At 66.3% G+C, this 12,109-nt stretch overlaps 5 protein-coding genes across 5 annotated transcripts; 1 reads left to right on the plus strand and 4 right to left on the minus strand.

Moving 5' to 3' along the window:
• Positions 1-101: 101 nt before the first annotated feature.
• BXZ73DRAFT_95485 (chord-domain-containing protein) lies at positions 102-1,588 on the minus strand (the record flags this gene model as incomplete). The annotated part of the gene is made up of 6 exons (XM_048026800.1): positions 102-266; positions 328-435; positions 495-617; positions 677-910; positions 972-1,313; positions 1,412-1,588. The coding sequence occupies 6 exons, from the start codon at positions 1,586-1,588 to the stop codon at positions 102-104; spliced, it is 1,149 nt and encodes a 382-aa protein (XP_047883692.1).
• Positions 1,589-5,064: 3,476 nt separating this feature from the next.
• BXZ73DRAFT_86194 (uncharacterized protein) lies at positions 5,065-6,357 on the minus strand (the record flags this gene model as incomplete). The annotated part of the gene is made up of 4 exons (XM_048024111.1): positions 5,065-5,546; positions 5,607-6,012; positions 6,074-6,165; positions 6,231-6,357. The coding sequence occupies 4 exons, from the start codon at positions 6,355-6,357 to the stop codon at positions 5,065-5,067; spliced, it is 1,107 nt and encodes a 368-aa protein (XP_047883693.1).
• A 952-nt stretch (positions 6,358-7,309) lies between these two features.
• BXZ73DRAFT_95487 (uncharacterized protein) lies at positions 7,310-8,489 on the plus strand (the record flags this gene model as incomplete). The annotated part of the gene is made up of 5 exons (XM_048026801.1): positions 7,310-7,714; positions 7,738-7,902; positions 7,970-7,998; positions 8,072-8,354; positions 8,448-8,489. The coding sequence occupies 5 exons, from the start codon at positions 7,310-7,312 to the stop codon at positions 8,487-8,489; spliced, it is 924 nt and encodes a 307-aa protein (XP_047883694.1).
• Positions 8,490-8,618: 129 nt separating this feature from the next.
• On the minus strand, positions 8,619-10,588 carry BXZ73DRAFT_95488 (uncharacterized protein; the record flags this gene model as incomplete). Its single annotated transcript, XM_048026802.1, has 7 exons — positions 8,619-8,736; positions 8,816-9,049; positions 9,112-9,316; positions 9,396-9,542; positions 9,695-9,902; positions 10,036-10,160; positions 10,228-10,588. 7 exons carry the CDS (start codon positions 10,586-10,588, stop codon positions 8,619-8,621), a joined length of 1,398 nt encoding a protein of 465 aa, XP_047883695.1.
• A 723-nt stretch (positions 10,589-11,311) lies between these two features.
• On the minus strand, positions 11,312-11,687 carry BXZ73DRAFT_95489 (uncharacterized protein; the record flags this gene model as incomplete). The annotated part of the gene is made up of 4 exons (XM_048026803.1): positions 11,312-11,348; positions 11,413-11,471; positions 11,523-11,597; positions 11,667-11,687. The coding sequence occupies 4 exons, from the start codon at positions 11,685-11,687 to the stop codon at positions 11,312-11,314; spliced, it is 192 nt and encodes a 63-aa protein (XP_047883696.1).
• Between the last annotated feature and the right edge of the window lie 422 nt (positions 11,688-12,109).

Genomic DNA, 12,109 nt, shown 5'->3' on the forward strand with positions numbered 1-12,109 from the left:
CTAGCACTGCTGTCCGTTCGTCACTCGCTCCCGCTCCTCAGGGCCCGCGCGCGTGCCGCCAGGAGACGTACAAGCACGCCCATTGGCCGGCGCGCACGGGCTCACTCTCGCGCCTTGTTGACGTCGTCGAGCACGAGCTCCTTGGCGCCGATCGTGCCCGTCCGCCCGCCGACGCCGAAGGTGTAGGTGATGTTCCCGAGGTCCTTGTCCGTCTTCTCGAGGAGGGTCCAGCTCCTGTTGTCCTTCTTGCGCAGCTTGAGTTCCAGCTAGGACGGAGAAGGTCAGCGCGCAGGACCAGGGGGCTGCATCGCGGCGAGGGCGGCGCACCTTCGTGCCGAAGAACTTGAAGGAGGACGCCTCGACGTCGACGGGTCCCCACAGCTGCAGGGTTTTGCGGAAGCGCTTGTTGTCGGGCAAGTAGAGGTCGATGTGCACCTGTTCAGAGGGAAAGAATCGGCGTTCGATGCGTCGGACCGGAGAAGAGCAAGGCGCACCTCGTCCTCCTCGATCTGGACGGTGCTGGTCTCCGTGTTCGCTTTCTTGGCGAACACCGACGCGTGCACTTCCGAGGGCGTCTGGTAGTGGTCGATTCGACATTGCGTGAACACCTCTTCGCCCTAGCGTGCGGACCACTGAGCACCCTCCGCGTTCGTGGTACGGACTGCGATCGACTCACGGCACCTTCGCGGGCTTTAGGCACGAAGACGTGCCGGCCCTTCTTGCACCCCTCGATCTTGAGGAACTCGTCGAACTCGAGGACGCGTGGTTTGCAGCACAGGTAGCCCTTCGGACGGCGGATCAGGCGGGGTGGGGGCGGGGGCGTGAGGACCGCCTCCGGGGACGCGACGCGACGCGACGGGCGCGAGCGGGGGGAGCGGCCACGCACCTTGCTGCCCTCGTGGAACATCGGCTGCGCGCGGACGGCGGTCAGCGGGCGCCCTCTCCGCGCGTGCGCGCGCGCGCGCACTCACCGGCTTCGGATGGTACGTGCACTCGGCCTCGGCGCCGCCGTCGGCGCGGTGGAGCTCGTCGCTGGCGTACACGAGCTTGCAGCCGTTGTGCCGGCACTTGGTGCCCTCCGGGACCGCCGCCGTCGGGTCGTCCTCCTCCTCCACGAACTTGGGCGCCGCCGCGGGGGGGGCGGGGACCGCGGTCTCGCGCGGGGTGGGTGTCGCGGGGGCGGGGGTGGGGCGCGAGGAGTACGTCTCCGCGCCGCCGGGGGAGGACGAGGTCATCTTCAGATCCGCCTGCGGCGCCGGCTTCGGCGCGGGGACTGCAGGCGCCTCGGTCGAGTGCGTGCCCGTCGCGCATCCCTGCGCGGGCATCGATCGTCGGGTGAGCGGGGGAGCGCGCGCACGCGGCGGAGCGGGGGCGACGCGCGGAAGGGGAGAGGGTGGGGCGGGGGGCTCACCGGGATCTTCATGAACTCATCGAAGTCGAGCACGGGCTTGTTCACGGCCTGGCAGCAGGCCCAGGACTTGAGGCCCTCGTGGAAGACGGGCGCGCCTGGGTGGAAGGTGCACGCATCGCCGGCGTTGTCGGCGGGATCGAACTCCTGCTGGCAGCCCTTGCGCGTGCAGATGGCCATCGGGTGGGCGGATAGGGTGGGCGGACGGGGCGGGGTGGTGGATGCGGGAGAAAGGACGGCGGGAGGGGGGCGGGCGGCGGGCGGGCGTTCGCCAGAAACGGCGGCGCGATCGAAGCCTCCAGAAATTGCACGCGTCTTCCGCACGTGAGGCGCGTCTCGGATCTAGCGCCCGCTGCCCACCACGCGAAGGACTCGGACTTGCCGCGCGTGGACAAGACCGCGAGGCGGATGCGGAGGTTCGACAGATGCCCTCTGCCGCTGCAGCCGCCCTCCGCGTTCGGCGGGCGCAACGCTGCCCCGATGCCGGGCGGTAGAAGCGGCGCGCCTTAGAACGGGCAACCGAGCCCACATCCACAGCGACGCTCCCCGAACCCACCACAGGCGAGGCCCGAAATCAGGCGAAGACGCTTCGGGGACCGCGCGCAGTTTAACACGTTCACGGCCCGACGCGCGCGCCCCTCGCCACCGCTACAACGCTGCCCACGCGGAAGAAGGTGCGCAGCATCTACTACAGGCTATGGCCGCTCGATTCCTCATCCAGGCGTTCGAAGGACATACAGCTGCTCTCGGTGTGCTATCCCCTCGACCTCCGCACAGCTTCCTCTGCTCTCTACGGGGCATCGCTGCTGCCTCCACCGGGTCCAGCCCTCCGCGCGACAGCCCACCCATCGTCCCCACTGCCCTCTCGCGCGCCGGCGAGAAGGACGGCGGAGATGAACGAGCACGCTGCCCATCCCACCTCTGCCGACGCGTCCGCAGAGTTCGAGGGTGCACGGCCGCCGTCGCAGGGTGCAGTGCACCGCTCTCTCGGCGCGCATAGGGGGCGGTTAGGGTTCCGGTCGATCTAGCGCCAACGCGGGGGACCCGCAGGAGAAGCACGCCGGGTGCGGCGTCGAGTATACGCGTACGCATTCCTGGCTTCAACCAGCACCTAGGCCGCGGCCGCGACCAGGGTAGACCGCGGCCGGGCGGCCCTGCCACCCCCCGGTGCGTGCGCGGGGCCAGTGCCATGTCCTGGTCCGAGGGCGCACGCCCCCGCGCGACGTAAAACCGCGACCGTCGGCTCGGGGTTCCTCGGAGCTCGGGGCGCGGGGTGCGGGGCGCGGGGCGTGGGCCATCCTCCGGGCGATCGCGGTCGTGCGGGTGCCCTAGATTGCATCGATGCGGCGGAGCGACCCAGGGAGCTGGCGCGGCGACCGTGCGCTGGTCCGCAGGCCGCGCCCGCCGCGACACACGTACGTCGTTGGGAAGGCAGGGGCCGCGGGCTCGTGGTGCAGTCGTGCACCGGGGTGGACCGCGAGCAGTGCCAGCCCCGTTTCAGGACGTGCGAGCACGCCTGAGCGGGAGGGAGCGCGTCTGCTGGTGGCGTCTTGAATAGGGTAGGGTTTAGTGATTCACAGTGCGACCTCTGCGGACGATACCTTCCGAGTGAGAGCCGTGCTTGTCATTCCTCGGTTCTTCTGCACCTACAGAGGACGCTGGTTGGCGGACGTCGGTCCGCGTGTTCGTGACGCCATACCAGCGAGGCTGCCTGCACAAAGTCCATGTCTGCCGGCTGCACCCGACTGATAGGAGGCGATCCTCGTCCATACGAGATGTTGACGCACATACCCCGACCCGCGACCGTTGTCTGGCCCAGGGGAGATCAGGAGAATACCGCCCCTAGCTTGAAGGACGGCATCTCGCCCGACGCCGGTCTCCAGGCGCAAGCGGAGACCAGGCCATGCAGCGAACGACGTGCCCGCCGACGGTCCTCGTTCGGGTCGAGGGATCCTCGGGCACCCCATGACAAGCTGCGACGGGAGGTCAGCAGAACCAGAACGCACACGAGCACTGTGCCATGCGGCCGCCCGGATGACGGGGGTCCTGTGTACGCCGCTCGCCTCGCGGCCTAGAGAGGCGGTAGCCCGGGGTCGGGGGCGCGACCAACGGTCTCTATCCGCCGCCGGAGAGAGGTCGACAAACTTGGTCCCGGTGTCATGTAACAATCTGGAGCCTTGCGGAAGATGGGTGTAAGTCGATGACCCAGAGGGGAGAAGGAGGGCAGCGCTCACCTCGCGGCTTCGGCGGATCACGATCGGAGTCTCTCGTCCTTTCTCGGGGCGGGAGCGAGGCTGCTGGATGCCAGAGGGACAGCGTGGCGAAGGGCACGAGCCTGGACCTCAGCTTACACCGGGGTTACTGCGTCTCCGGAGAACGGCAACCAGCTGTCAAGCTTCAAGGGGTGCGTTACGCTCGTGCTGCAATGAGACTTGCTACCGGACATTCTATCCATAGAAACCACGCTAAGCTTTGGCCAACCGACATACGTTGGCACGAGCACAAGATAGAGACAACGAAGTGAAAAGAGGTCCACAAGTGGTATGTGTGCGAGGAAGACACCCACCGTGTTGATGTATATACCCCCTTTCCTTCTCCCGCTGTCTCCGTCCGATTCCAGAGCCTCGCGCCTTTCATGGGGTGTCCGAGGCCGCCAGCAGCCCACACACACCGCGGAATGTCCGTGCAGGCCTGTGAAGTCGAAGGTGAGGGGAGCGACGAGAATGAGCGGAGAGAGATAGCCCGTGATCCCAGCCCCGCACGGCAGCAGACCGGTCTCCCAGTCGCCTGCTATTTTCCTACTCGTCGTGGGTCACACGAAGAAGAGACGGAGGGGCGTGCACCGCGCACCAGGCTGGAAGATAGAAGTGCCCTTTCCCCGAGCCGGCCCTGCACACCGCGTGTGGCAGGGCTGGACCGAGTGAACACAGGATCCGTAGCTTCCTGTGACCGCCCTAACCACGACACGGAGGCTTCCCATCATCGGCGTTGAATATCGGGGGGCCTGTTGATGGACCGGGGGGGAGGCGTTTGCCCGAGTCCGGGCCCACCGAGCCCGAACGACGACTGCACTGGCGCTCTCCCTCCGCTCCCCCGCCGGGGAAAGCCGCCCGGTCCACAACAGTGGACACCACAACCTTCGCCATTACTCAAACCCGTAGTGTGCACGTCCGCCTACGGGCATATTGGGCCACTGGCGGCTGGTCTTTGACGTACGCGAACCTCTAAGCTCGCCGTTGCAGAAGCGTCTGCCGCACATGGCCAGGTCCAAGCAAACGATGCTCGCAGATCTGCCGCAACCGCGTGGCGTCTGTAGGAAGAGGGAGAGCACCGTAAGCGCGGGATCGTCTGTGCGCCCCCTGCGCCCGCGGATCCCGCGCGAGGACGCCTGGAGACGGACTCACTGCGCGCAGTGGCCCCTCTCCCGTCTTCTGTCGTCTTCTGTGATTCGCGCATCCGCGTTCATTGTGCCTTGCGCCTACAACAGGGGTGCGAGATGCGGGAGGGGCGGAGTGAGCAGCCCTCGCACGTTCGACGCCGCGCCCAGAGGAACGAGTGCTGAGCGGGGAGCGGCCAGGCGCATGGCATTCTATCGAGGTATCAATCTATCCACACAGGTATCGCCACCCGCCTGCGCCCGAGCCCGAGCCCGGCTGCTACGCCAGCCCAGGACCGAACGCCTCCCACGCGAGGAAGCCGACGCCCCACGGCCCGACGCGCCCAAGCGTCCGCAGCGCGGTCGTCAGCCGGCGGCGCGCGGCGGACACCGCGGGGTCGTGCGGCACGTGGTTCGGGTTCGCGAAGAACGTCTTCAGTCCTTCCTGGCGCGCGAGGCGGAGGACGACGCGGAGCGCAGAGTGGCCCTTCTCGGAGGGAGGGTGCGAGAGGCGGTCGTGGTGGACGGCCTTGCGCGCGGCGTCGAACGGCCGGGAGACGAGCTCGTACGCGAGCCCCGCGACGGCGCCGCCAGTGACGAGAGTCACGGCGTGGGCGACACGCGGTGCGTTGCGGCGGATCGCGCCGACGCGGGGGTCGCTGCCGTCGTCGCGGGTACGGGTGAGGTAGTCTTGGGTCAAAGCCTTGGTGTCGGCCGCAGCGCCGCGTGTGATCTCGAAGATGGAAAAGAACACGGCGAAGCCTGTCGGTACTCCGAGTGAGATGTATGCGCGCGAAACGGGTCGAAGGAGAGCGAACGCACCGCAAATGTCCTTCATGCACCCCCAGCCCCATCCTTCCCATCCGCGCCCTGCCATCTCGCCCACCTCGCGCATCCAGTGGTGAACTTGACGCGCCTCGTGGAGCTGTTGAGAACGACCGATGGGCACAGTAGGCTCGGTCTTGAGGAAAACCTCCCGCCACGCGTCGTGCCAACCCGTGGCGGCAGATGTGCCCTCCAGAGCGAAGCGCATGTTCTCGGCAGGAGCCGCAAGAAGCGCCTGGGCGCCGCCAGCGACGCCTCCAGAGATCGCGGCGACAGCGGTTGGATAATTCGACATGTGTGAATCAAGGGCCGTGGAAACTTCGGTGTAGGTGGACCAGAGAACGAGACCGAGAAGACCGTTGACGAGGATGGGAGGAACGAAATGCTTGGGTATGACGGACAGCTGACAATGGCCATAGCGGGTCATCTCACAAGCAAATGAACCAGCGGTGATAGAGACGCACTCCGTGTTCCTTCACCAGCCAGGAGACATACTGCGGTGATAGCGATTTCCCATGACTGTCCGCGAGACCTCTGAGAGAATGCCACCCGGAGACTGCGAAGAGAGAAGGGCGAGCAGGGGGTGAGAACAGGGGGGTAAGGAGCGTCATGATGACGCACCTTTCGAGGGCCGGAAGAGTCTGACGGGTCTAGAGAAGTACAGGGCCAGGCTTCGGGTCGCGGTGCGGGCCAGAGCAGCGTAGAGATTGTTGGACTGCTGTGAGACGTCGTCATCTTTGTCCGACATCCAAAGACGAGAGCATCAAGCGCTGCGAGTCCCGGGGGTGGAGCAAGGGTGTGCTTGTGTAGAGAAGGAGATGGCACTGAGCAAGTGCGAAGCACAAAGCGAGAGCCCTCTCTGTGCGGCATCAGCCCACGTGCGTGGCATCGTCACGCTGCTTGTGACGGGCGCGAGGGTCACATTATACCAGGACGTCCGGCGAGCGCTCGGCCGCCCGTCTTGAAGATTAAATGTTGATCCTCGACGACTTGTCGGGGTCTGACTGAGAACTTCGCCAGTCATGTCCTCGAACTCCTAGGTTAGCTCCGATGTAGGCGAGCGCAGACTCTGCCTACACATGTACCTTCCAAGTAAGTTTCCTGGGTCGATCGGTTTGTCAGACTGTCGACGAAAACGAGAGCGATTGTCGGCCATTGTGTTCTGGGTATGTGTCGAAGTTACCTCTACTCAGGGAACCTCTTGCTTTACATACGGAGCCATGCGTGTGCCAACCGAATCACAAATTGAGGGTGGTGTGTAGTGGGTTTACATTCAAGCCCACTGGTGTCTCGAGGGTCTGGGGGCCTGGGCCTTTGACGTCCGTCATGAAAGGGGCTAACAGGGTGGATAAGACGAAGGAAGGACTTCCATGCCTGCGAGTAGCCGATGGACAGCACATGTCCGGCCACTGGAGATGATTCACTACAACGATAGGATACTTACGTTACATGAAGAGCGGACCACGAAGTTGAAGCCCAGCTCGGGTGCCTCAGAGATAGAAGGCGGAGATTAGAGTTGATTCTAACTCCTTCGTACGCCTCGCGGCCTGATCGTCTCCCGCGAGAAGGGAGACGATCGAAGGCCTGGGCGGCACACCGCTCCCCGGGAACTCCCGCAGTCCCACTTCCGCGGCGCGACAGTCCTCCGCCCGCGCCTCTCCTCCTTTCGCCCCTGACCGTGACACGAATCCTCTCGCCCCATGCTGTCCCCCACGTCCGGCACCCTCTCTGCCTTGCGCAGGCTCTCAACCAGCTCCTGGCGAGCCCCGGCTCCGTCCCCTTGCTCTCCCCCGACTCGCCGGCGGTTCAGCTCACGCGCCTCGCGCCAGCTGCTCGAACACCCCAGCTTCGCGTTCTGGCCCGCGTTCTTCTCGGAGCCCGAGCAGCGCGTCCTCCTCCGCGCCGCGCTCCAGAAGCTCGACGGCCAAGAGAGACCCAGAGCGCGACGGCGCCAGCGCGACCATCTCCGCGCGCACGCGCCGCACGAACCGCCGCGGACGGGCACGCCCCCGGCCGAGTTCTGCCCGGACGAGCTGTACACCTTCCAAGAGGCGCGTCGCCCCGCCCCGCCCCGTCGCCCCGGCCCCGGCCGCCCGCGCGCTGACGTACGACGGCGAACCTCGTTTAGGGCCACTACGACGGCGTCATCCGGCGCTACCGCGAGATGCTTGTCACCGCGTGGCCGGAGGACGCGCCGGAGGTCCGCCCACTGCTCGAGCGCCTCCGCCGCCTGCACCCCGCCGTGGACACCCACACCCACCTCCTCCACCTCGCGTCCGACGGCCAGATCGACGTGAGTGCGCGCACGCGTGCGATCGTACCACCCCTCCGCGTGAGCTGACCTGGCCTGCCCGGCCCAGCCGCATGTCGACCATGTGGACGCGTTCGGGTGCGTGCGTCCCCCCTCGTTGAGCGTGAGCTCTCAACACTCGTGCACGGCACGCTGACCCGCGATTGCGCAGCTCCTGGATCCTGGGCGTGTCCCTCGGAGACGAGCGCACGCTCCGCCTCCAGAGCCACCACGAGGGCGGGGGCGAGCCCGTGCGGTACGAGCTCGCCCTGCCGTCCGGGAGCGTGTACATGCAGAGGTGCGCCGGTCCGTCCCCGTCGTCCCAGGCGGCGACTAATGCCCCCGTGCTGCGAACGCGCAGGGACGAGCTACGTTATCATTACACGCACGCCATCCTGCCCGCACACCCATCCCGGGCAGCCAGCGGCGGGCAGCGCGTGAGCATCATGATCAGAGTAAGTCCTCCTCCGATCTCATGCCCCGTCGGGCGCGTGCTCGAGGACGACGTGCTAACCCTCGTCGCATTACGTTCCGTGTGCCGTCCGTAGGACCGCCTGCCCCCGGGAAGCCCACCCACGGCACCGTCGTGACCCGTCGCGAGGCGTCCGTCGTCTATAATACATGGCACACTCCTCCATTCCTCTCAGAATCATCTGCGCTCCGATCGCGTCCGGGAAATAGAACGCGTGTGGGCGCTGCGATGCCGGTCACGTCGGGGTTCACCAGAAGGCGTGCAGCGCGGCCGCGCGCGCACACAGGCGCAGCGGGAGCGGGAGCGCCGCGCACGCATGTTGCAGGACTGCACGCGCGCCCACCGCGTATCGCTCGCGCGGGTACCTGCTCGCCCGGTCAGCACCCGATCCGACGAAGCCGAGAGCACGGAGGAGAGAACGCGAGAACGCGGACGCGGACGGACCTGGATCGGACGATGGTGTGCACCGCTTGGAACACGTCTTCCTTGCGAGGCGCGAAGCGGCTCAGAACGTCCTCGATGGTGCCTCGTATGGCCGATGTGAACCCTGCACGTCCAACGGCGTCGGTACGGGCGCCGAAACGTTGAGTGGGCGAGTCGATGGGCTCACGCCCTGCGCCCGAGGTCGTTGCTTCCTCTTCTACCGCAGCGGCGCTGGCCGCCGCGGGCAGGGAATCTCTGTCAGAACACGGAAGGTGCGAAGCCCGCGGGGGGCCCGGGAGGGATGCGTTCAAACTCACAGTGCGGACGCCGGGTCACTGGACTCCGGTTTGAATGCCGACCTCGGGGTCGAGGGTCCGCGCGCGACGTCGACAGTGACGACGTGCACGCCTCGTGGCGCGAGAGCCTCGCCGAGCAGCCGCGCAGTCGCGCGCAGGGTGCTTGCGTGGAGCGCGACGGACGTCGACGCGCGCGGTTGCTGTTGCTCATGCTCCGGCCAGCTCGCTGATTAGCAGTGCAGCAGCAGCACGCGTGCGTCATTGCCATTCAGCGACCGGCCAGACCAAGCGAACGCACGACGCACATGTCAGCGGGACGACCACGCGTCCGGAAGAGCCGGCGAGCAGGCCGGCGTAGTCGTCCACGAGCGCGGCGGGCAGCTCGACGCCCGCGCGTACGGCGTCGCCGAGCGTCATCGGCCGTGCGCTATCAGGGCCGGCCGCGAGCCCGTCTGCGGACGCGGCGCGGGTGTGGGTCCGTGTCGAGGGCGTGTGGGCGTGCGTGGACAGACGTGCATTCATGTGTCCGGCGCAGAGACGGGAAATAGCGCGTGAAGTTAGTGCAAACGAACACCGCGCGGGGATCGACGGGACAGGGACGCACCTGGGCCGAACGGGGGAGCGTGTGGGAAAGGGAGGGGGAGCACGACGACCGCGGCGAGGGTGAGACGGTGGGTAGAGCAGTAGGCGTCGACGGTCTCGCATGCGCGCGCGCGCTGCGTGCGCGAACCCATGTCGAGCACGATCGGCGCGACGAGCCCCCAGGGCGCACCCGGGGCGCCAGAGGCCTTCTTGATCCTCTGGTGCCATTCCTGGATAAGCTGTCCAGGAATAACCACAGTGGCAAGCGGGGGGCACACAGACGGTGTCCATGGGCGACGATCAGCCAGGCAAGGGGGAGCGGTGAGCGGAGGGAGGGAGAGGGACAGGGCGGGCTGCGCTCACAGAAGATGAGGACACGTTCGAGGAGGCGTCCGCGGGTGCGGGCGGCGCCGCGGGCTTGTCCGCGCAGAGTGCGAAGACGGTGAAGCCGCGCTGCGAGAAGCTGAGGGCGATGTGCCTGCCGAGGGCTGCGCGGGGCGAGGGTTAATCGTGCCGCGGCAAGCGGGCATGAAGGGCGATCGCCACCGCGCGCACCGAGGGCGAGCACGCGTGGGCGATCCAGCAGCTCGGCGAGGGTATGAGAGACTCGAGGGGACTGACCGTCGTCGGCGCCGATGATGACCACGGCGCTCTCGCGTGGCGGGTGCACGGTGCACGGCGGGAGGGCGAGCAGGCGGCAGAGCCCGTCGTGTAGTGGGGTTGTAGCGTCTTCGAGAAGCGCGTGGACCGAGAGCAGGAGGGCGAGGGCTGCGTAGAGGACGAGATGGAGGGCGAGGAGGAGGTACTGGCTGATTGTGCTCGACTTGGAGCGGACGCGGTCTGCGATCTCAGCAGGACAGAGGAGCCGGAGGAGGAGGATGGGGGCGGGACTTTGGGCCGCGTCGAAAGCGTCCATCGCGCACGGCAGGCAGGACGCGGTCGGAGAGAGAGCGGGCGGGTCGAGATGGCGGAGAGAAGGAGGGTGAGGCAGATGTCGCAGCGCTCGACAGGCGGAGGACAGGAGGGGCGTCTAGATCGGCTCGGCTGTGTCGGCCGGGGTCGAGCGTTGGAGGGAGACACCCGGGCCGTGGTCCGAGAGGGAGAGGAGGCGGACGAGGACGAAGCCGTCCAGAGCGGACAGCAGCTCGCGCCGTCGACCCTTCCCCGATGTCCGTTGCAAATCAAACGTTGGGCCATCCCGAAGACCCGAAGGGCGAGGCCCGTCGCCGTCGTCCGCCCTGTCCGCGATCCGCGCGTGTGATCCCACCGAACGTGCCATAGAAATGCTCTAGAGAATACATGATGCCGGACGTCGCAAACGAGGGTGAAAAGGACACAGCTGCCCGCGCTGCGCCTTCGTACCCAATCTAGTATCGCTGGCCGACGAGCTCTGGGGTCTAATTGTGGTGGTATAGTGTGGTACAGGTCCGTGTGTGCAGGATGCGGGGGATGCGGGTGATGCGGGGTATCGTCTAGGCCAAGCGTAGTAAATAGCGAGGCGAGGTATGCGAGGGGCGGGAAACGTGCTCTACAGCGTCCATGATACAAATTACGAGCCAGACGGTCCGGGGGATGTGTGAGGTAGCGTCCAATGTACTTTTACGATCCGAAGTACCCCCAAGGCAAGAATGTCGTGCGTTCACCTGGCCTTGGTGACGCCGTGCACACTGTGGGAGCTGCGAGTGAGCATGAGCACACGAGCGCCGCTCAAGGAACGTGCGCAGGCAGAGGAGCACGCACGGTAGCTTCACCACTTCTTCTTTCTTGCCCTCTCGCACGATAACGACATAGTCGAGCCCCTGCAGAACGCAAGATCAGCCGACGCCCGCAAGGCACCGAGCCATACTGACCTCTGTCCTCTCCACACTCTTGACGTTTCCGAACTGTGGCTTTCCGCCTTCGAGGAAAAAGACGCGAGAGCCGACCTGTCGCAGCGGCGGTGGTCAGCGTCATTCGACCCTTGGCCGGCGCAGTCGCGAGCAAAGGTCACATACTGGAAAGAGATCGTCCTCCATGAGAGTCCGCGGACGGGGACGGCGCTGGGAAGCTGACGAACCTGAGTGGTCCATGCTGAGGGGGGTTATATACGAGGGGACGGCTGCGGCTCAGGGGCTACGGTCTGGGATTGGTGGGGACGACGGTGGACGGGAGTCGCATAAGTATGAAGGAGGGCGCTACATCTCGCGTAGAGGCGTAGCGTTGTAAAGGGGACGACGAATCTGGTGGACCGAGGGTGATGTGGCCGAAAAAGGCAGGAGGGATAGCGTACAGACATACGGTGACGAGAAGGGGGAGGATGGCGCGCGAGAAGGAGCACCAGAAGAAGACGGAGATCGTGGGGCAAAGTCTGGACAATGGCATTCAAGGGGTCGGACGCGCGTAGGCGAGGAGGCAAGCAGGCAGGCTGGGTCCAGATCGAGGATTCTGGGAACGAAAG

Source organism: Epithele typhae (genome assembly GCF_022376455.1).
Source record: "Epithele typhae strain CBS 203.58 chromosome Unknown BXZ73scaffold_1, whole genome shotgun sequence".
Classification (NCBI taxonomy): Eukaryota; Fungi; Basidiomycota; class Agaricomycetes; order Polyporales; family Epitheliaceae; genus Epithele; species Epithele typhae.